The 23,249-nt window shown below is 47.9% G+C and overlaps 1 protein-coding gene across 1 annotated transcript in view; it reads left to right on the top strand.

The window, feature by feature from the left end:
* The window catches only part of PDLIM4 (PDZ and LIM domain 4), a 142,315-nt gene extending 123,751 nt beyond the window's left edge, over window positions 1-18,564 (top strand). The window contains exons 4-7 of the mRNA XM_029050829.2: window positions 3,686-3,855; window positions 8,472-8,629; window positions 16,630-16,750; window positions 18,017-18,564. Coding sequence (XP_028906662.1) covers window positions 3,686-3,855; window positions 8,472-8,629; window positions 16,630-16,750; window positions 18,017-18,221 — 654 coding nt within the window. The 3' untranslated portion in view covers window positions 18,222-18,564. The remainder of the gene's footprint in view (window positions 1-3,685; window positions 3,856-8,471; window positions 8,630-16,629; window positions 16,751-18,016) is intronic.
* The last annotated feature ends 4,685 nt before the right edge of the window (window positions 18,565-23,249 follow it).

The raw sequence follows: 23,249 nt of genomic DNA, 5'->3' as shown, positions 1-23,249 counted from the left end.
CTAAGCGCTTGGGACAGTACAATACCAGAATAAACAGAAACATTCCCTGCTGAAAATGAGCTAACAGTCTATCTCCGACTGGCTCTAAAATCCCAGTGTGGCAAAGGACAAGGAAACGGAGTTCCAGAGGCCTGGCAAAGAGCTCTTTGGCACGTGATGAGAATTTGTTCATCTTGTGTCTCTTTAAAACTGAGTGGCAAAGTGTATGTTTTCAAGTGAGGCACCAGATCTTGTTCTAGTTAACTGATTACAAGTCAGGAATTGTGGGTCCTGACCCTACCTGAGCCCTGGCACAGGTGCCTCTGGGGTTCAAGCCACTAAGCCTTCTTGGCTCTCTCGCATGGTTACAAGAAAGGAGGAGGGCTGGGTAACGATTTGGTTGAGGTAGACGGTGCTTGGGAATTGAATAATTCCCCTGGAGTCATTCGTTCCCAAACTGTCTATTGTAAAAGACTTTGGATGTCCTTAATTGAGATTTACTGTTGGGAAAATAGGAAAAACTCATAATACTTGTAGTTGTTTTGTTAAATAATTATACCAGTTGGTTACTGAAGAAAATTATCCAAAGGACTAACTGCATGTTGTTAAAGGCTGTTTACTGCCAGTAAATGTCTGCTGCTTTGGTGTGTGGGCTGGGTCGTAGTCGCCCAACTATTCAGGGTGAATCCCGGAGATTGGAGTAATTCACCTCTCCCCGCCTTCCCATGTGTCAGCTTTGACTCCCTCTGATAAGTCTCCCTCCTACCTGGGCTGTGAGTCCCATGAAGGACAGGACTGTATTTGACCTGATTAACGTGTATCTACCCCAGCGTTTAATACAATGCCTGTCTCATAGTAAGTACTTGACAAATTTCATTTTTTTAAAAAAAGTCATTTATCCTCCCAGGGCCTCAGTTTCCTCAGTTTCCTACACTTCCTCCCTCTTAAGCTCTGAACTGTTCATAGGGCAGGGACAACATCCAGACTGATTATCTTAAATCTATGCCAGCGCTTAGCACAGTGCTTTAGCACATAGTAAGAGCATAATAAATACCATCGTTATGATCTCCCAGGGCCCCACTGGGACATCCCACTGATTCGTACCATGCGGGCTCTGTTGGCCACAATGGACAGAGAACTTTGCAGATGTTTTTTATCTGCCATGTCTCTTTACTGTCTCTGAGGAGAGAAGTCTCTCAAAACCAGGGAGGACAGTGAGGCAGATGGAAAAGAGCTTCTGGGCCCATTCCCCCAGTGCTTGCCCCTCTTGCCTGCTCAGGATGTTTTGATGTGGTCCCGCCCCAGGCTGCTCGCCTCTGAACCTGACACTGAAGATGCCACTTTTGCCCTCCATTTTATTCATTCATTCATTCAATAGTATTTATTGAACGCTTACTATGTGCAGAGCACTATACTAAGCACTTGGAATGTACAAATCGGCAACAGATAGAGACAGTCCTGCCCATTGACGGGCTTACCGTCTAATCAGGGGAGACAGACAAAAACAATAGCAATAAATAGAATCAAGGTGATGAACATCTCATTAAAATAGTAACAATAAATAGAATCAAGGTGATGTACATCTCATTAACAAAATAAATAGGGTAATGAAAATATATACAATTGAGCGAATGAGCACAGTGCTGAGGGGAGGGGAAGGGAGAGGGGGAGTAGCAGGGGAAAAGGGGGGAAAAGAGGGCTTAGCTGAGGAGAGGTGAAGGGGGGGTAGAGGGGGAGCAGAAGGAGCAGAGGGAAACGGGGAAGCTCAGTCTGGGAAGGCCTCTTGGAGGAGGTGAGCTCTAAGTAGGGTTTTGAAGAGGGGAAGAGAATTAGTTTGGCAGAGGTGAGGAGGGAGAGCATTCCAGGACAGCGGGAGAACGTGGCCCATGGGTCGTCGGCGGGATAGGCGAGAACGGGGGACGGTGAGGAGGTGGGCGGCAGAGAAGCAGAGTGTGCGGGGTTCGGAGTAGAAAGAGAGAAGGGAGGAGAGGTAGGAGGGGGCAAGGTGATGGAGAGCCTTGAAACCTAGAGTGAGAAGTTTTTGTTTCGTGCGGAGGTTTATAGGCAACCACTGGAGGTTTTTAAGAAGGGGAATGACATGCCCAGAGCTTTTCTGCAGGAAGATGAGCTGGGCAGCAGAATGAAGAATAGACTAGAGCGGGGAGAGAGAGGAGGAACAACAGTGGAGGAAAAGGAGTAGGGCTGAGAGAAGCGTTCAGCACCGTGACCTAGTGCATAGAGCATGAGCCTGAAAATCAGAAGAACTTGGGTTCTAATTCGGACTCCACTACCTGTCCGCTGAGTGACTTAGGGCAAGTCACTTTACTTGTCTGTGCCTCAGTTCCCTTATCTGTAAAAGGGGGATGAAGACTGTGAGCCCCATGTGGGACAGGGACTGTGTTCAACCTGATTTACTTGTATCTGCCCCAGAGCTTAGTGCTTGTCTGGCACATAGCAAGTGCTTAACAAATACCACAAGTAATTAGTGATGATTCATTCAAATGGAGCACACCTACGAAGCCAGGCCATCACAGCCCAAAGCCAGGCCAGAGAGGAGCCGTTCACTATCTCTATGAGGCCGAAATCCCATCTTGGCCTTAGGCAGAGCACCTGGTCCAGTGGGAGCTCCAAAGTTGGGCTCAGCTGGAGAGGGACCAGGGCATGGACTCAACCTAGAATGCTGAATCGAACAGCACTTAACCCTTGCCATCTCAGAGGTCTAAAGTCAGGACCAGAGGCCTTGACCTTATGTCAGAAGGTCACAGGCCAGCAGACTCTGGGCCCCCAATTTGAGCGAGTCATTCATTGTTTCAGCTGTCTCCATTTATCCCAAGATCCTGCCCTTTGCCCTTAGAGCAATTCAGAGGGGAGTGAGGTCTCTCTGGACTGAAACATGAACCAGGGCCCTGGAAGATTCGGTTACAGTTATAGAAGGGTTATGGGAAGATTCAGCTACAGTCAGAAATGGGTGATGGGAAGATTCAGCTGAAGTTAGGGTGGATGATGGCAAGTTTCAGCTACAGTTAGGGTGGGTAATGGGAAAATAATAATAACGATGGTATTTGTTAAGCGTTTCCTATGTGCCGAGCACTGTTCTAAGCGCTGGGGTAGAAGCAGGGTTATCAGGTTGTCCCACGTGGGGCTCACAGTCTTAAACCCCATTTTACAGAGGAGGAAACTGAGGCACAGAGAAGTTAGGCGACTTGCCCAAAGTCACATAGCTGACGAGTGGTGGAGCTGGGATTAGAACCCATGACCTCTGACTCCCAAGCCCATGTTTTTTCCACTAAGACATGCTGCAAGATTCAGCTGCAGTTAGGGTGGATGACAGGAAGATTCATCTGCAGTTAGAGATGGGTGATGGGAAGATTCTGCTGGAATTAGAGTGGGTGTTCAGAAGACTCAGGTGCAGTTACGGTGGGTGACAGAAAGATTCAGCTGCCATTAGGGTGGGTGACAGGAAGATTCAGCTGCAGCTAGAGATGAGTGACTGTGAGATTCAGCTGCAGTCAGGGTGGGCTACAGGAAGATTCATCTGTAGTTAGAGATGGGTGACAGGAAGATTCAGCTGCAAAAGATGGGAAGATTCAGCTGCAGTTAGGGTAGGTGACAGCCTCCAGACTCTTTTTCCTGGCCTGCCAACTCCCTTCATCCTAGCAACGCCTGCAGCCTCACCCCCGCCCTCTCGGTTTCTCCCTCCTTCTAGGACAATGGGCCGGCTCTCAGCCGGAGGTCATTGGCCGGTGGAAGCCCCGCGGAAGGCAGACTGGGTTTGGCTGTCCAACACAACACACCCACGAGGCTCTACGCCCACAACAACGGGGAGACCAGTCTGCAGGCCCAGATGAACGCCCTCCACATGAGCCCTCCACACAGGTAGGAGGTTGAACAACCCCCACCAACAGAGATTCCACGTGTCCAGATCCAGAGGCTGCGGTACACGCCAGGTGCCCGGAAGGTTGGCCCAGAGCTGGTAGGAAGAACCTGATGGGCCGACTTGGGCCAATCCGCCAGGCTTCACCCACCACAGAACTCCTCCCCCATTCCACTGGCTCCTCACCTTGCTTGCTTTCCAAAGTGCCTTCACGTGGCTCAGTGGCAAGAGCATGGGCTTGGGAGAAGCAGCGTGGCGCAGTGGAAACAGCACGGGCTTTGGAGTCAGGACTCATGAGTTTGAATCCCAGCTCTGCCACTTGTCAGTTGTGTGACTGTGGGCAAGGCACTTAACTTCTCTGTGCCTCAGTTCCCTCATCTGTAAAATGGGGATTAAGACTGTGAGCCCCACGTGGGACAACCTGATTCCCCTGTGTTTACCCCAGCGCTTAGAACAGTGCTCTGCACATAGTAAGCACTTAACAAATACCAACATTATTATTATTGGGAGTCAGAGGTTGTGTGTTCTAATCCTGGCTCTGCCACTTATCAGCTGTGTGACTTTGGGCAAGCCACTTAACTTCTCTGTGCCTCAGTTACTGCATCTGTAAAATGGGGATGAAGACTGTGAACCCTTCATGGGACAAACTGATTACCTTATATCTACCCCAGTGCTAAGAACGAACAGTGCTTGGCACATAGTGCTTAACAAATACCATCATCATTATTATTATCATTTTGTCCTTACAACATTCCTGTGGGGATGGCATTTTAAGCTATATTTTACAGATAAGTAAACTGAGGCCCTGAGAAGTTAAACTACTCACCCACATTCACACAACAGGCCAGAGACAGAGGTGGAACAGTGATTTCTCCTCTCAATATCTGAAGTTTCTTAGGTGTGGGGTAAAAAAGGCAATCAATTAATCAATCAGTCAGGGGTATTTATCAAGCACTTACTGTGTGCAGATCACTGTACTAAGCACATGGGAAAGTATAATACAGTAGAGTTGGAAGACACTGTTCCCTATCCACAAGGAGCTTACAGTCTAGTGGAAGAAAATCTCTTTCCCTTGAGGTGAGAGAGAGCCCCCTCAGCTCATCAAAGCCTGGTCTGACTCATATTGTCACCCCAGAAAAGTCTCCCCCTTCTCATTTTGTGGCATTTGTGGAGCTGGGAAGGAGGGTACAGATAGGCAGGTGGACAGGAGACCTGGTGGCACTTTCTCTCAGTACCCACTATAAAGGGGCTTAATAATGACTGTGGTATTTAAGTGCTTTCAATGTGCCAAGCACTGTACTAAGTGCTGGGGTCGATAGAAGCTAATCAGGTCCTAAGTGGGGTTCGCAGCCTAAGTAGGAGGGAGAACAAGTTTTGAATCCCATTTTGCAGATGAGGGAATGAGACACAAATAATAATAATAATAATAATGGTATTTGTTAAGTTCTTACTATGTGGCAGGCACTGTATTAAGTGCTTGGGTGGATACAAGCAAATCCCTGTCCCATGTAAGGCTCACGGTCTCAATAGCCATTTTACAGATGAGATAACTGACGCACAGAGAAGTTAAGTGACTTGCTCAAGGTTACAGCAGAAGTGAAATGACATGCTCAAGGTCACCCAGCAGGGAAATGGTGGACCCGACATTATAACCCGGGTCCTCTGATGCCCAGGCTATGCTGTTTGCCCAGAGACTTGTCCCTGGCTGTATGGCAGGGCCTCTGAGGGCAATGGGTTGTTTTAATGGATTTTTCACTCGTCCCTCCAAAGGCTACCTTCTGGCTCTGCTTGCCACACAATTCACCAGGCTCACTTCTAGACAATCAATCGATTGTATTTATTGAGCACTTATTATTTGCAGAGTACCGCTAAGTGCTTGAGAGAGTACAGTATAAGAGAGTAGACATATTCCCTGCCCACAACAAGGCTTCTCCACAACATTTCCAGCGTGAAGGGAGAAACAGGGAGAGAATGACCTCTGCTCACCATCCCTATACAGGACTGATATTCATTCAATCATATTTATTGAGCCATTACTATGTGCAAAGCACTGTAGTAGTGCTTGGGAGAGTACACTATTACAAAAATGGACACATTCCCTTCCCACAGGGAGCATAAGCTAGTTAGTCTAGACTAGATAGTCTAGTTAGATCCTTCCACCAGAAGCCTGGCAGGACAATTCAAATAGCCTCCGAGGATAAACAGTGCCAAAGAAGCACCCTGCCCACAGGGTCACTGGAGAGCCTTGCCCTCCCCTTACCCAGAAAGCCCACCAGGCAAGTCCCTCCTTTCCCCAAGATGGAGCCAGAAGGGAATGGGGAGGGCAAGGAGCAGGCCTAGATCCCCGTTCAAGGATCACAGCTGCGTGCTTGTTGAGTGAAGGGGAGCCGGCTGCCTGCAGAAGGTGCCTTGTTTAGCAGTGACAAATCCGGGCCTCTTGTTTAGGAAACCAATCCCAGAGGTTTCCTCCAGGAGCCCCTGCTCTGGTCTGATTCCAGATGGCTAAACTCCACATGCCTCTTCAGCCCCCTCTCCACGCTTGGCAAGGGAATCACCAGCTCCCGGGCTTTGAGGGGTTGGGCTTTAGGTAAGCAGGGTGGGAGGGAGGTCAGCGTCCAGCCACTTTCCCTCCTCCCCTGCTTCTCATTTGCAATCCTTAGTGATATTTCTTAAGGGTATTTATTAAGCACTTACTATAAGCCAAAACGCTAAACTGCACTGGGGTAAATCAAAGATAATGAGAGCAGACGCCATCCCTGTCCTTCACGGGGCTGAGTCCAAGAAGTAGAGAGAGAAGGTTATCTTATCTTCATTTTATAGTGTGGCCCAGAGAGTCTAAGGGACTTGATTCAAGTCACAGAGCAGGCCAGTTGGCAGAGCTGTGATTAGAACCCTGGTCTTTCGAATTACAGTCCCATGCTCCATCCACTAAGCTACCCTGATGTCCTTGGTCTTTTCTGCATATGGTGTGAACCATATGGAGGATGAGGGTTTCTGACTATGCACAGGCTATCCTCACTGCCTTGGGTGGTGAGTGGGCTTTGTCTGAAGCAAACCTGACTGGTTTCACCCCTGTCATCTACTTCCTTACTAGGCATCCCAGCATCAGAAGTATCACTCTCTGGCAGAAGAGGAATGAACTGGTTTCCTCTGTTCTGCAGCCTCCTCCTCCTCCCCCATCGACCTATCCATCCATCATTCATCCTCCATCCATCTAGGCCTGAGTTTCTGCAGCCAAGGAAAAGTGTTCCTCCCTGCTCTTAGAAATCAGTCTCATACTGGTACACTGCTCAGCTCAGAATAAGCGCTCAATATATGCTACTGATCGATTGATACTCTGAGTCCTGAAAGAAGGCGGGATTTCACTAGTCTGCATTTAGGGGATCAGAGAGCACCATCCTGCCTATGGAGAGTTATCTGGACTTGGGGTGGGACATCAGCGAGGACACTGCTTGTGAGCTTGCGCTCAGCGTTGGCGCGGGTGAGCACTGCAGCCTGGGGTATCCAGTGCAGGGCTGGGCCAGAACACAACATGGCAGCATAGCGTAGTGGATGGAGCATGGGAATGGGAGTCAGAAGGTCATGGGTTCTAATCCCGGCTCCACCACTTGTCTGCTGTGTGACCTTGGGCACAAGTGGCTTCCCTTCTTTGTACCTCAGTTATCTCATCTGAAAACGGGAATTGAGGCTGTGAGCACCGTGTGGGACAGGGACTGTGTCCAACCCTGATTTGCTTGTACAGTGTTGGGCATATAGTAAGTGCTTTACAAATACCATAATAATAATAATAATAATATTAACATATGCCCTATGCCTGAGGAGACAAGGATGTGAGGCTGCCTGGGTTGGCCCTCACTGGACCCTTAGAAGCAGAGGCTGTCCCTGCTCCAAACTCATGTTCATTCATTCATTCAGTCATATCTACTGAGTGCTTACTGTGTGCAGAGCACTGTACTAAGCGCTTGGGAGAGTACAATATAACAATAAGCAATTTCCCTGCCCACAACGAGCTTACAGTCTACAGGGAGAGACAGACATTAATATAGGTACATAAATTACAGATATGTCCGGAAGTGCTGTGGGGCTGGGAGGGAGGATGAATAAAGGGAGTGGGAGAAGAGGAAAGGAGGGCTTAGCCAGAGAAGGCCTCTTGGAGGAGATATGCCTTAAATAAAGCTTAGAATTTGGGGAGAATAATTGTCTGTTGGATCTGAGGAGAGAGAGTGCTCCAGACCAGAGGCAGAATGTGGGTGAGGGGTTGGCAGTGTTGTCTAGTGGATAGAGCCCGGACCTGGGTTCAAATTCTGGCTCCACCACTTGCCTGCTGGGTGATCTTGGGCAAGTCAATTCACTTCTCTGAGCCTCAGTTACCTCATCTGTAAAATGGAGATTCTGTGAGCACCATTGGGAACGTGTACTGTGTCCAACCTGATTAGCTTGCATCTATCCCAGTGCTTAGAGAAGTGCCTGGCACATAATGAGTATTTAACAAATACCATATTAAAAAAATAAAAGTGTCTCGGGGCCAACCACTTGCCACTGGGCGCCAGGGAGGAAGGGCGGGCGGGACAGCTCTGTGACTCCTGCCCCCAGTGCTCCTCCCTGTGCTCTATTGCAGCACCGAATCCTTGAGGTCCCTCCCAAGGAACAGGAACGGCATCGATGTGGAGTCAGATGTCTACAAGATGCTCCAGGATCCCGGCGAGCCCGCTCCGGCGCCCAAACAGTCTGGCTCCTTCAGATATCTGCAGGGCATGCTGGAGGCCGGAGAGAACGGTAGGGCCTAGCCGAGACCGCTTCTGCCCCAACAAACTTTCAGCTCTCCGTCGCCCTCCCTCCCAACCACTCACCCTGCTCCCTGCTCAAAGACAAATCTTGTCTCATTTCCTCAGGGCACGTACTTTTGTTGTTTCCTCGGCCTTCCTCCTGCTCCGTTTACTTGGAAAACATTTCCAGTTGGCCTGTTGTCCCTATTAGGTTGTTAGACCCTAGATGGCAGGGATCCTGTCTTTGGCTTCTGGTGTACTGCCTGAGTGTTTAGCATAGCACTTTGCCTACAGTAGTAGTAGTAATAATAGTAATAGTATAATAGTCAAAGTAGTAGTGGTAATAATAATAGTAGTAGAAGGACTAGTGATAATAGTAATAATAATTATGATATTTGTTAAGTGTTTACTATGTGCAAGGCACTGTATGTACTAAGTGCTGGGGTGGATACAAACAAATTGTGTTGGGCACAGTCCTTGCGGAAGGAGCCCGGGCTTGGGAGTCAGAGGCCGTGGGTCCTAATCCCGGCTCCGCCACTTATCAGCTGTGTGATTTTGGGCAAGTCGCTTGACTTCTCTGTGCCTCAGTTACCTCATCTGTAAAATGGGGATAAAGACTACAAGCCCCATGTGGGACAACCTGATCACCTTGTATCTACCCCAGCGCTTAGAACAGTGCTTGGCACATAGTAAGTGCTTAAAAAAATCACATCATTATCATTATTATTGTGAGGCTCACAATAGAAGTAAGAGCATTAGTAGTGGTAGAAGGAATAGAGATGATACTGCTAGCGGTAATAGAAGTAATAATGATAGTAGTGTGATTTTATAGCTCTTGGTACACAGTAAGTATTCAGTAAATAGAAGTGATTGATTGATAGTAGTGGAAATAGAGGCAGTCAAAGTAATAGTGGAAACAGTAGTAATTTTTGTAGTAATAATAGTACTACGCTCCCCTCCCCATCGCCCCCACTCCCTCCCTCCGCTCTATCCCCCTCCAGGCCCCACAGCACTTGTGTACACATGTATCTATTTATTATTCTATTTATTTTATTAATGATGTGTATATATCTATAATTCTATTTATATTGATGCTATTGATGCCTGTTTACTTGCACCTGTTTTGCTTTGTTGTTTGTCTCCCCGCTTCTAGAATGTGAGCCCGTTGTTGGGTAGGGATTGTCTCTCTTTGTTGCTGACTTGTAATTTCCAAGCACTTAGTACAGTGTTCTCCACACAGTAAGTGTTCAATAAATGCGATTGAATGAATGTAGCAGATGTAACAGTAGTAGAATAGAGGTAATAGTAGTAACTCATTACAGGCAGAGAATGTGTCTGCTAATTCTACTGTACTCTCCCGAGTGCTTAGTACAGTGGTCTGCACATAGTAAGTGCTCAATAAATGCCACTGATTGATTGATAGTGGTAATAATAATGGTAGAAGTAGTAGCAGGAATAGAGGTGATAATAGTAGAGCTGAAGATACACTTGGGATGACCTTGTTTGAGCCTAGAGTTACTCCCTGGTAGTGAGCGCCATACTTTGACAGAAACATTGACTGCATTGTACCACTATCTGGACCACCTGACCCCTGAGGGAAGCTGAGCTTGCTTTCTGTCACCTGCTGTTTTTGTGCAAATCAGCCCGGGTTTCTCATTAATTCAGATAATAATCATGGTAATGAATTGAACACAAGCAGACCCAAGCTGATCAGACATAGCTTTGGTCCCACACGGAGCTTAGAGTCTAAGAGGTAGACAGAGCAGGGATCTTATTCCCCTTTTAGAGATGAGGAATCGGAGGCCCAGAGAGGTTAAGGGACTTATCCAAGGTCACACATCATGGCTAGAGACTCCCAACTCCAAGCTCTTTCCACTAGTCCACACTCCCTCTCTCGGCTTCTCAGGAATGAAAAGAGCAGGTCTCCCAAAGGGAAGCCAGACCCCACTTTCTTCCCGTGCCCAGCTCTTTCGATCCCGAGATATTCCTAATAGATGCCCAGACACAACTCGGCATGCATCATGGATGATGGCCTAAGAAATAACCGATCCCATTTATGGAAGCTTGTGGAAAGTTCTCCCACTCAATCAATCAACTGTTGGAGTGGTATTTATTGAGCATGTACTGTGTTCCAATCATTTGGGAGAGTATAATACAATAGAGCTGATAGAAGTGGTCCCTGCCAGAAAGAATTTACAGCCTCTAGGGGGAAAATGGGGAGACAGACATCAAAATAAATGGCAGAGGGGGAAATAGTAACAAACTGCTTAAGGGTACATAGCCAAGAGCATAGGCGGCACAGAGGGGAGGACAGGTAGGAGAAGGCCTCTTGGAGGAGATGTGATTTTTAAAAGGGCCCTAGATTTACACCTGTGGATTAGTTTGGGAAGTACACATCTTTAATAATAATAATTATTATTGTTGTGGTACTTGTTCAGTGCATCCCAAACACTGCATTAAGCACTGGGTAGACATAAATAATCAGATTGGGCACAATCCCTGTCCCTCAAGGGACAGTTTTAGGGGGAGAAAATACAAGTATTAAATCCTCATTTTACAGATGAGGAAGCTGGGTACAGAGAAGTTTAAATGACTTGTCCAAGGTCACACAGCAGGCAAGTGGCGGAGCCAGGGTTAGAAAACAGGTTCCCTGACTCTCTGGCCTGTGCTCTTTCCACTAGACCACGTGGCTTCTGGGAGATGCATGGAAGGAGGCAACATGGTCAAGTGAGAGAGCCCAGGACTGGTAGAGCCCAGGGCTCCAGCCTTCATACTGTGGCACAGCCTCAGACCAATCACTAAATTTCTCCGGGCCACTGGATTCCTCATCTCTGTAATAGGGATAAGATCTCTAGAGAGAAGCAGCGTGGCTTAGTGGAAAAAGCCCGGGCTTGGGAGTCAGAGGTCATGGGTTCTAATCCCGGCTCTGCCACTTGTCAGCTGTGTGACTTTGGGCAAGTCACTTATCTTCTTTGGGCCTCAGTTACCTCACATGTAAAATGGGAAGTAAGGCTGTGAGCCCCATGTGGGACAACCTGATGACCTTGTATCTACCCCAGCACTTAGAACAGTGCTAGGCACATAGTAAGCACTAACAAATATCAGCATTATTATTATTATCCCAGCTCTCCCTAACCTCTTAGATTGGGAGCTCCACAAGGGACAGGGAACAGGTTTGAGCTCATTATTGTTCTCTGGATTTAGCACAGCACTTAGAGTATAGTAATGCACCCCTCTGGCTGTAGTTCTGCCTGCAGAACTGTTTCAGTGCAGGCTTGGCCAGGCCTCAGAGACACTCAAAGAAGATTTCTGGTCAGATCAGACTCTTCCTGGGTCCCAGTGGAGCCCCTACTCCCTCTACTTCATCTGCCCAAATGAGGAAATAACAGGGAGGTTAATTTTGCTTTTCCTGAGAGCAAGATGATAGTGTTGCAGCTTCATACCGCTGTTCCGCCTCCGCTTTCATAAACTTCAGCAGTGCTCCTTTCATGTGAGGGCCTGGATTGCCCTGCAGAGATAAAGCGTCCTCCAAGCCTGACGCACATAGAATTTTTAAAGGCAGATCTGGGTGGCCCTATTCCCCAGCAGTGTTTGAAATAAAAGAATCCCAAATAGGGCCTGCCTGCCCAATCCACTCTCGGGAAGATTTTTTTTTTAGTATCTGTTAAGTGCTTACTATGTGCCAGGCATTGTACTAAGCGCAGGGGTAGATTCAAGCTAATTAGGTTGGCCACAGTCCATGTCCCAGATGGGGCTCACATATTTAATCCCCATTTTACAAATGAGGTAACTCTGGCCCAGAGAAGTTAATTGACTTGTCCAAGGTCACATAGCAGACAAGTGGAGGAGCTGGAATTAGAGCTCAGGTCCTGATTCCCAGGCCCGTACTCTTTCCACTGGGACGTGCTGGATTCTGAGCATTCAGCAGTTGGGTAGAAGAACAGAAAGTAGGCAAATAGGATTATGAGTATTATAGAGAAGCAGTGCAGCCTAGTTTAAAGAGCACAGGCCTGCTAGTTTAAAGAGCACAGACCTGGAGGATCAGAGGATCTGGGTTCTAATCCTGACTCTGCCACTTGCCTGCTGTGTGACCTTGGGCAAGTTACTTCACTTTCCTGGGCCCTGTTATCCCTCCTACTTAGATTGTGAGCCCCATGTGGGACAGGGACTGTGCCCAATCCGATTAACTCATATCTATCCCAGCGCTTAGAACAGTGCTTGACACGTAGTAAGCATTTAACAGTTCTTATTACTGGGATGTGTCCCCAAGAGTGGGCTCAGAAAACATGATGAAGATCATGACCCACTCTCTGTCACCCTTATTCCTCTGATAAGAGGGTCCAAGAGGTAAGGCAGCCTGCCTTCCTGTCCCTAGGCACTGAGCGCTGACTGTCAGGTGAGAGAGGAAGTGGCGATGGGGTGGCTGGAGGAGGAAAAGAGTTAGAGCTAAATCCCCCTGCAGAAGGGTTTCATGGGCAGGGAAGGTAGCAGAGACAAGTCAGGAGGATCAGACCACTTTCTTTCTTTAGGCCAAAGTAGGGGACAGCTGGGCCTATTGGTCAAGGAATGATCGATCAGTCAACAGCTAACCTCTGACATTTTTCCTCTGTCTCCCCTCACAGAGAGGGCCAGTCCAGAGCTCTGTCTCCTGGGCCCCACTGACTATCTCAAAGAAAAGGCAACTGGGTGGGAGAAGCACTCACCACTTGTCTGCTGTGACCTTGGACAAGTCACTTCACTTCTCTGTGCCTCAGTTACCTCATCTGTAAAATGGGGATTGAGACTGTGAGCCCATGTGGGACAGGGACTGTGTCCAACCCGATTTGCTTGTATCCATTCCAGTGCTTAGTACAGTGCCTGACCCATAGTAAGCACCAAACAAATACCATTATTATTATAATTGGAAATGAGTCCTTCATCTCTCCTGGACAACTAGAATACAAAGCAAACCTCCAAGAGTTAGCTTTCCCTATCCTCATCCTTATTTGAGAAGGGGAGCCAGGGAGAGAGGAAAGGAAGGATGGAGGGGTTGGGGTTACGAGTCTGCCCATTTAAAGCCAAAATGCAGCTTTCCGTCCATTATGAGGCAGAGATGGAGGGAAGAGCTTTCTTACTGGAAGGGAAGGTTTAGAAAAGCCAAGTTTCCTAGGTACCTGGGGCGTTGCCTCCAGATTACCCCCCCAAGGCTGGGAAATGGAGGTAGCTGTGTCTCTGTGGGGCCCACATAGAACTAATTCCACAAGAAATTTCCGCATCTAATGTGGAGAGAGAGCCTCCCCGGCTCAGTGTCCCCACTGCTGGGCTCTGAAGAAAACCCCAGCAGTCAAGCCAGGAAAGCAGAAAGCTTGGAACATGCTGTTTTACTTTTGCTTCGGGTCGATGAACGTGATCTTCCTTCTCTTCCCGACTCATGACAGGTACCATTAAACACATCTCCGGGGAGAAAAATGCATTTGCTTTACCTTTTGTCCCGTTAAAAGGTCTTAATCTTCTTCTCCTTAGAGCTTTCTAGATTTACAACTTGCCCAGATGAGTAAAAGCTCACTGTTTATGTCATCCTGGAGCATCAGTGGGGAGGGAGAGACCTCAAAATGACTCGGCATGTGAACCAAACTGCCGTAACCTCTAACGGCACTCTGATTAAAGGTCTCCATTTCCCCTTTTGGACAAAGCATCCAGCCACCTGTCTCCCATCACCCTCTGAAGCCCCAGAGCTGTGTCCTCAAGGGGTAGGGGAGGGAGAGGTTCAGAAGGTAGGAGAGAGGTGCACCAATTGAGCACCAGTTGAGAACATATGTTCCCCACTCCAGGCTTAGGTCAGGTCATTGCACCCACTGAGAGATCAAAATATGCCATTACTCTGACTTCTACAGCTGGGATCATGACTTTACCTTCATGGGATCATGGGATCATGGGATCATGACTTTACCTTACCTTCTCATGCTTCGTGAGAAGCAGCATGGCTCAGTGGAAAGAGCACGGGCTTTGGAGTCAGAGGTCATAGGTTCGAATCCCGGCTCGGCCACTTGTCAGCTGTGTGACTTTGGGCAAGTCACTTCACGTCTCTGTGCCTCAGTTACCTCATCTGTAAAATGGAGATTAAGACTGTAAGCCCCACGTGGGACAACCTGATTCCCCTGTGTCTACCCCAGCTCTTAGAACAGTGCTCGGCACATAGTAAGCGCTTAACAAATACCAACATTATTAACCTCTGTGCCTGTGCCATTTCTCTCTGGGCGCCCACCCGAAGAATCAATTGGTGGTATTTATTGAGCGCTTACTGTGTGCAGAGAGTACAGTGTAACAGAGTTGGTAGACACATTCCCTGCTCACAGTGAGATTACAGTCTAGAAGGGGAGAAGGAGTTGGGTGGACTGAGAGGGGAGTAGCCTAGTTTCTACCAGTCCAGGGTTCTCCATCCCAGTCCCAGGGACTTCTGGTGTCCTGAGGGTAATACCCAGCTCCTTTCTCAGGCCAAACCCTATTGTAAATAAGGAATTCAGGAGGGCGACCATGCAAATCCTTCTCTGTCCTGAACTTCTCTCCATGCCCTGGTTCACACCATTCTCTTGGTCTGGAATTCTGTCATTCATTCAGTTGTATTTATTGAGGGCTTACTATGTGCAGAACACTGTACTAAACTCAATCTTCACAGTTCTCCCCGTGTTTGAAGCCCTCCTGAAATCTTGCCAGCTCTAATAAGCCTCCCCTGATTAATTCACAGCATCCCAAATCACATCCACCCCACAGCCACCCTCTAACACTTCCATTGTGTGTGTGTGTGTGTATGTGTGTGTGCGCCCGTGTGTTCCAGTATACAGTCCATTATTAATTTTGATGCCTTGATTTGTAAACATTTTAAGGTCTGTTTCACCCTTTAAGAATAAGTTCCTTGCAAGCAGGAAACAGATCCTGTTAGTTTTGTGTGTTTTTTAATGGTACTTGCTTAAGTACGTACTATATGCCAGACACCATATACTAAATAATGGGGTTGATAAGAGATAATTAGGTTGTCCCTGTCCCACATGGGGCTCAGAGTCTAAATCAGAAAGAGAAGGATTTAATCCTTATTGTACAGATGAGTTAATAGTAATAATAATAATTTTAGTATTTGCTAAGTACTCATTATATTCCCGAGAACTACACTAAGCACTGGGAAAGATACGAGATAATCACGTCACACATGCAACTCACAGGAAGGAGAACAGGTATTAAATCCCCATTTTGCAGGTAAGAGAACTGAGCCACAGAGAATGTAAGTAACTTGCCCAAGGTCAAACAGCAGGCAAGCAGTGGAGATATTACATTAGATTCTAAACCTGGGTTTGGGATTAGAACCCAGGTCCTCTAACTCCTAGGCCCGTGCTCTTTTCACTATGCCACACTGCTTCTCTACATCCTTCTGTGGTACTTTCCCAAGTGCTTTGCATAGGACATTGCACCCAATGAGAGATCAAAATGTGCAATTACTATGGCTTCTACTCCCAGGATCATGAGTTTTCTCTGAAGCTTCGTGATAGCAGTGCCTGCCCTTAGCCCCTTAATCCTTTCCCCATGTCAGTCAGTTAGTTGTATTTACTGAGTGCTTACTGGTGTAGAACATTGTATTAAACACTTGGAAGAATACAATACAGTAGAACAGACAGATTACCTGCCCACTGTGAGCTTTAGAGGGGGAGACAGACATTAATATACATAAATTAATTACAGATATGTACATAAGTGCTGTGAGGCTGGGAAGGGGGATGAATAAAGGGAGCAAGTCAAGGTGATGCAGAAGGGAAAGGAAGAAGAGGAAAGCTGGGCTTAGTCAGGGAAGGCCTCTTGGAGGAGATGTGCCTTCACGTGTCTTTGAATGTGGGGAGAATGATTGTTGGTTGGGTTTGAGGAGGGAGGGCGTTCCAGGCCAGAGGCAGGATATAGGCAAGAGGTTAGCAGCAGGACAGACAAGTTCATATCAACGAAACCATGGTCATCTTCCAGCTTTTACATCCGCCGTACTGTTGGCAGGTGAAAAGACGGACCGGCCAGCCGGCCCCAGGAACCTAAAGTCTCCAGGCTCCAAGCTGGGAGGAGCCATATCTGGCCTGCAGATGCTCCCTGAGTGCACCAGATGTGGAAACGGGATCGTGTGAGTACCAACCACTTCCCACCCGGACCCCAGTTCTCCCTGCCACACTGAAGCCTAGCGATAGCCAGGCAGTCTGGCACATCAGCATTGCTCCTGCCCCATCTTCAACTAAGTGGCCCTCTGGACCCCTCTTGTTTGTGCCCTGGGGTGTGAAAGAAGCCCCGAGCCCCCAGACCCATTCCTGCCAGATAGATCGGATTTGCTTCTGTGGATGCGGATGGGTTTTATATCTGTGACGGTGCTGCTCTGGGTTTGAAATAGCTGCCCTGGTTGCTGAGATCAAGGCTGGTGACTGACCTCGCAGATGTAGGCTGGGTCGTCTCTCTTGCAACAGTGCGGACATCTAGGTCCAGAATACTCTTCCCGATGACCTAGAAGTAGCTCTTGTGGCCCGAAGCACGCTGAGGTTGGGGAACCCCTTGGCTCAGACTCCTCTCTGGGCCTTGCCAGGGTAGGCCAGCTCTGAGATGGCCCACTCGAGGATAACTCAGTGCTGGGCTACTCAGATGGCCAGTAGGTTTGGGTCATGTTTCCTGAATTAACTCTCCCCGCTCCCACTACCTCCCCAAAGTCCCAGGAATTTGGTCAGTTTGAATGGCTTGGAGGTTAAAGAACAGATCCAGCTCCCTGTCAGGCTCAGATCTCTGGAACCCTCCCATGTGGGAATGGTTTCCAGGTGTCACGTATGGGTTCCTGTTCCTTTCCTCCATTACCAACTCCCGAGCTGGTCTTACACAACCACCCCACCCAGTGCCCCCACTGGGAACAGGTGGAACGACTGAGCATGTGAGGAGGTAGCTAAAGGCCATCCACTGATTGACCTTTTTTTTTAATGGTATTTGTTAAGCACTTAATAAGTACTAGGCACTGTTCTAAGGCCTGGGGTAGATACAAGCTAATCAGGTTGGACACAGTCCATGTCCCACACGAGGCTCACAGTCTTAAGCTCACTGTGGGCAGGGGACACGTCTATCAACTCTGTTGCATTGTATTCTCCCAAGTGCTTAGTACAATGTATTGCACATGCTAAGCGTTCAATAAATACCATCAATGATGATGATTTACAAATTACTTAACTGAGGCACAGAGAAGTAAAGTGACTTGCCCAAGGTCACACGGCAGATGAGTGGCAGAGCTAGAATTAGAACCCAGGCCTTCAGGCTCCTAAGCTTTCCACTAGGTCATGCTGCTTTTCAAGACCTAGGCTTTCTCCTCCCAAAAGGGAAGCTCCAATCTGCTTCATTCTCTGTTTCCTCCACCCACCAGCGGGACGATTGTCAAAGCCCGGGACAAACTCTACCACCCGGAATGTTTCATGTGCGACGACTGTGGCCTGAACCTGAAGCAGAGAGGGTACTTCTTCATCGAGGAGCGACTTTACTGCGAAACCCACGCCAAGGAGAGGGTCAAGCCCCCGGAAGGCTACGATGTGGTGGCCGTCTACCCGAACGCCAAAGTCGAACTGGTCTGAACCGGCAGTCCTGCTCCCCTGCCCCCTCTCTCTCTCCCTCCCCACTTCCCTCCCTTCAAACCTTCCCCAGACCCACTCCCTTCCACAGGCTGAGCTTTTGCAGGTGACCAAAACCTCACAGTCACATAACATCTCCCTCCATACAAATGGTTTGCCCTCCCAGATCGAGAGGGCGTGAGGCTGGAAGGTTCTGTATGGTTAACTTCCTTCTTACGCTCTTCAGTGTCTCGGTTATAGTCTTTGCTTTTGTTAACATTTCTGCCGTGGCCTCATCCCAAATCTGTGTAAATATCTGAATTATTTTCTACCTTGTCTCAAATAAAACCAGTCTTCTTTATTTTTATTTCCCTTTGAGAGTATACAGGAGATGTGTCTGTGCTCAGACTGCTGAGGTAGAGGCTCTTTAAAGGGAACAAAGCCCCAGATTTATAAAACAGTTTTTAAATAAGTATATTTCCTGCTGGCCTTCACCAATGCAGACATGCCATAAACATTGCCTTGTGGCTTTGGAGCGATAAAGATGGTTTCCACATGGTACTAATCATCAAGACAAGTTCCAGAAACCCAAAAGCTCTGGAAGAGTTTCCTTTCTTTACTAAATCTGATAACAAGGAGAGAAAACTGATTCATGAAAGAAAAAAAAAGCCTAAAATGAAACCAAACCACGGCCCAGGTTCTCCTTTAGTCATGGGGAAATCAACTAGTTGACAGATGCTGAAACCTCCCCGCTTTTGGTTTAATTGGATTCAAAGGAGTTTTATTTTATGCTGCTCTGGTTAATGGGCGTTGGGTAGGAGAGGGGGTCAGTGGTCTGGTTTTAACTGGTCTGTGCCCTGTCCAGAATTGATTGGCACCAGACCCCTTTAAGGCAGATATGTTCATTCTCAACACCTAGCCTCCCACAGCCGAGTTCTGTGACTCAAATACGGTGCCCACGTTCAGGAGGATCTGTGAACATGGTGGTTCTGGAGCAAGTGGAAGTTCAGAGATCCTCACCCCAGAGAAGCATTCTATGTTTGGACTAACTCAACATAACTCCACAAAACGTCATCTGGATCGTCACCTGCGCCTCTGAGTCTGGGATTCTTGGGTGCGACTGTGTCCTCCCTGGCCAAGTGCCGATTTCTTTCTCTCTGGCTCCAAGGTCCCTTTTTCTCCCTCACATGTATCCTGGTCCATCCAACTCCTAATCTTGGAATGTCCCTCCTCCATTTTCCCTTATTTCAGGCCTGGGTTGAAGACAACCAATTCCATGCCTGGAGCACCTCCATTCACAGCAAAAGAGTTTCAAAGCCAAGAGAAGCAGCATTGCCTAGTGGAGAGAGCACAGGCTGGGGAATCAAAAGAGCCTGAGTTCTAATCCCTGCTCTGCCAGTTGTTTGCTGTATGACCTTGGGCAAGCTACTTAACTTCTCTGTGCCTCATTTTCTTCAACTACAAAATGGGGTTATGTTCTCCTTCCTACTTAGATTGTGAGCCCCATGAGGGACAGGGATTGTCTAATTAGCTTGTATCTATCCCATCACTTAGAACAGTGCAAAAGATTCCACCAACTTCCCAGGCACCAGGAGAGAGAGGGAATCAACAGTGATGGCTATTAAAATCAAAATGTCGGGTCAAGATTTCCGGATTTTTCTGGTCTTTCCGAGGTGTGCATGTTGCCCCAGGATACTTGCTGAGAAACACTGTGAGGTAACCTGGGAGCCGGGTGGCATTCTATTCTACAATTGCAAGACTCCTGCTCTGTATGTAGACAATTTGGCAGCTTAGATTCCCACTTCTGTATTTGAAGCCACATGATTCAGTTCCTGAGAGACTGTCTATAATTTCCTGTGTAGTCACTCAGCTGTACCCAAAGTCCTTTGTGAAAGGAAAACAGCTTGGACAGCATCCGTGGCTCAAAGACCTTGAGAGAATGTAACTTTCCCAGTTAGGATCCACACTCCAGCCATTCTGATCTCATTACCTCATGTGGGGTTTATTCAATGACAGGAAGAATGCCACTCCTCCAAATGAGCAGTGTGGAAATTCATTTGGAGTTTCTCCTCAACAGGCCATAGCCTCAGAATAACTGGGTTTCATGTCCCCATTAGGATCAGAATGGGGATGACAGGAAGGAGTGAGAATCATAGTCTGGGGGGTGAGAGACCCCCTCCCTCTGAGCTCCTGGAGGAGAGCTCAGATCCCTCCTTCACCACTGGAACCCTACATCTTTCCCTTGGAACCTCAAGTAGTCTTCTGAGGCAGGCTGGGAATCACTGCCAGGAAGGGCTTGGGTGGTGCAGGCTTTGGCATGTTCTCACATGGAGCGGGGACATTTGACATTGAAATCCTGCTGCCCCAGTTCAGGGGAGGCCATAAGGAGGCCTTTTGAAGGATGAGTCGTCCTCTCTGTAGCGTCAGTGGGCAGGGCCAGACTGGGAGAGGAAACCTGTGTGGATGCAGTCATGACAACCACCCACCGGTGCAAACAAACGGTCCTGTCGGGTGGAAAGTTGTGACGATTTCCCGGTTACAGCCATCTCTGTGGCAGGACCTGGTGAGGTGATTGGACTCCAGAGCCAGGAAATCCTGAGTCTTGGTGTCAGTAGTTCTGACTTCAACACCTCATTATTGTGGTAGAGGAAGGATGACCTTCCTGCCCCTGGATGAGCCCTGTGGGATTGGGCACTGGAGGATGAGGGCATTTCTACATTGAGGCAATGTGGATACAGTGGGCTCTCCCAGGGAATTTCCCAGAGGAATGACACTTTCATCATCAACCGCCATTTCATTCCTCCTCAAGGTTCTCGTACACAAGACCCCTTAGATAGAAGTGTATAGTCTTGTTGGACTGATTTCTACTACTAGTAATAATAATTACTGTGGTATTTGTTAAGCACTTAGTGCCAGGTACTGTTCAAAGTGCTGGAGTAGGTACAAGCTAATCAGTTTGGAGACAGTCACTGTTCCACATGGGGCTCACAGTCTTAATCCCCATTTTACAGATGAGGGAACTGAGTCACAGAGAAGTTAAATGACTAGCCCAGGACCACATGGCAGACAAGAGGCTGAGTCAGGACTATAACCCCCAACTTTCTGAGTCCCAGGCCCGTGCTCTATCCACTAGGCCACACTGGTTCCTCTCATAATAATAATCATGGTATTTGTTAAGCACTTACTATGTGCAGAGCACTGTTCTAAGCGCTGGGGTAGATACAGGGTCATCATGTTGTCTCACGTGAGGCTCACAGTTAATCCCCATTTTACAGATGAGGTAACTGAGGCACAGAGAAGTTAAGTGACTTGCCCACAGTCACACAGCTGACAAGTGGCAGAGCTGGGAGTCAAACCCATGACCTCTGACTCCGAAGCCCAGGCTCTTTCCACTGATAATAATAATAATAATGTTGGTATTTGTTAAGCGCTTACTATGTGCCGAGCACTGTTCTAAGGGCTGGGGTAGACACAGGGGAATCAGGTTGTCCCACGTGGGGCTCACAGTCTTAATCCCCATTTTACAGATGAGGGAACTGAGGCACCGAGAAGTTAAGTGACTTGCCACTGAGCCACGATGCCCTCAGCTGAGATCACCCACTTTCTAGAATTTGAGTTTGCTTGTGGAGTCCTCAAGCTTCTGCAACCTCTTTTTTAGTAATCATCAAAATTATGATGCTATTAATCTCCCCCGATTAGACTGTAAACCCGTCAAACGGCAGGGACTGTATCTGTTGCCGACTTGTTCATTCCAAGCGCTTAGTACAGTGCTCTGCACATAGTAAGCGCTCAATAAATACAAATGAATGAATGAATGAATAAGATGCTTCCTAAGTGCCAAGCACTGGAGTAGAGGCAAAATCATCAGCTCTAACACAGAGCTGCTGCTCCATATGGGACACACACAGTCAAAGAGGTAGGGAGAACAGGTATCATGCCCGTTTTACAGATGAGGAAACGGAGTCAGCTCTTGCCCAAAGGGTCACACGTAAAGCGGGGCAATGGCAGAGGTAGAACTAGAACCTGGGTTGTTCCTAATAGTATTTATTAAGGGCTATGTGCAGAACACTGTTCTCCTGACTTCTCATCCTAAACTCTATTCACTAGGCCTCTGAAAAATCCCTTGCCCTCAGGCTATCTGCCAAGCACTCCATTTAAGCCTACCTGTTGGCCTTAAGTATCCTCTGGTTAAATCAGGTGATCTTCCTTTCAAAGGAAAAGTTTTTCAGCTACCTTGGAAACAGCATGTGGCAATTTTTCAGTCAGTGAAATTTCATGCTCACTCTTCCATTGTTTCCCTTCTCAGTAGGTGGGTCCTCCTGGATTTAAAGGTCTTGGGCAACTAAACCGTTAGGGGTTCTTGTTTTATGCCGTTGAGTCATTTCCGACCCATAGAGATGCCATGGACACATCTCTCCCAGAATGCCCCACCTCCACCTGCAGTCGTTCTGGTAGCGGATCCATAGAGTTTTCTTGGTAAAAAATACGGAAGCGGTTTACCATTGCCTCCTTCTGCACAGTAAACTTGAGTCTCCACCCTCAATTTTCTCCCATGCCGCTACTGCCCAGCACAGGTGAGTTTTGACTTGCCTGCCACTCTCTAGCCACTGTCCAAGCTAGGAATGGAATGGGTATGCCTCTGTTTGACTCTCCCTCCCATAGTGAAGACTGGTAGAGTACTGGAAACTCTCCAGGTTGTAACTCCCGAGAGGGAGTTACGGGTTCGGTGATAATAAAATGTAAAATGTTCCTGCCATCTGCTTGTCAGCTGCTAACTGCAGCTTATTTCCCTACCAGGTTCACTGATGGATGGGCACCTGACGTTGCTCGGGCCGGGTTTTGCCAAGAGGGCAACCCCAGTGCTGGAGGAATAGCCACAGTAAGGGCAGTGGCCACAGATGGCTGTATGAATGGTGGCAGTAAAGGGAGGAAGGGGGGGACGACGCTTCAGCCAGCCATCTCCCTCTGTTCCCTCCCTTTTTTTTTAAAGGTATCTGTTAAGCGCTTACTATGTGCCAAGCACTGTTCTAAGTGCTGGGGTAGAGACAAGCT

The sequence above is a fragment of the Ornithorhynchus anatinus genome, chromosome X1 (assembly GCF_004115215.2).
Source record: "Ornithorhynchus anatinus isolate Pmale09 chromosome X1, mOrnAna1.pri.v4, whole genome shotgun sequence".
Lineage (NCBI taxonomy): Eukaryota > Metazoa > Chordata > Mammalia > Monotremata > Ornithorhynchidae > Ornithorhynchus > Ornithorhynchus anatinus.
Note: the sequence above shows the minus strand (reverse complement) of the source record. Positions and strands in the feature narration are given on the sequence as shown.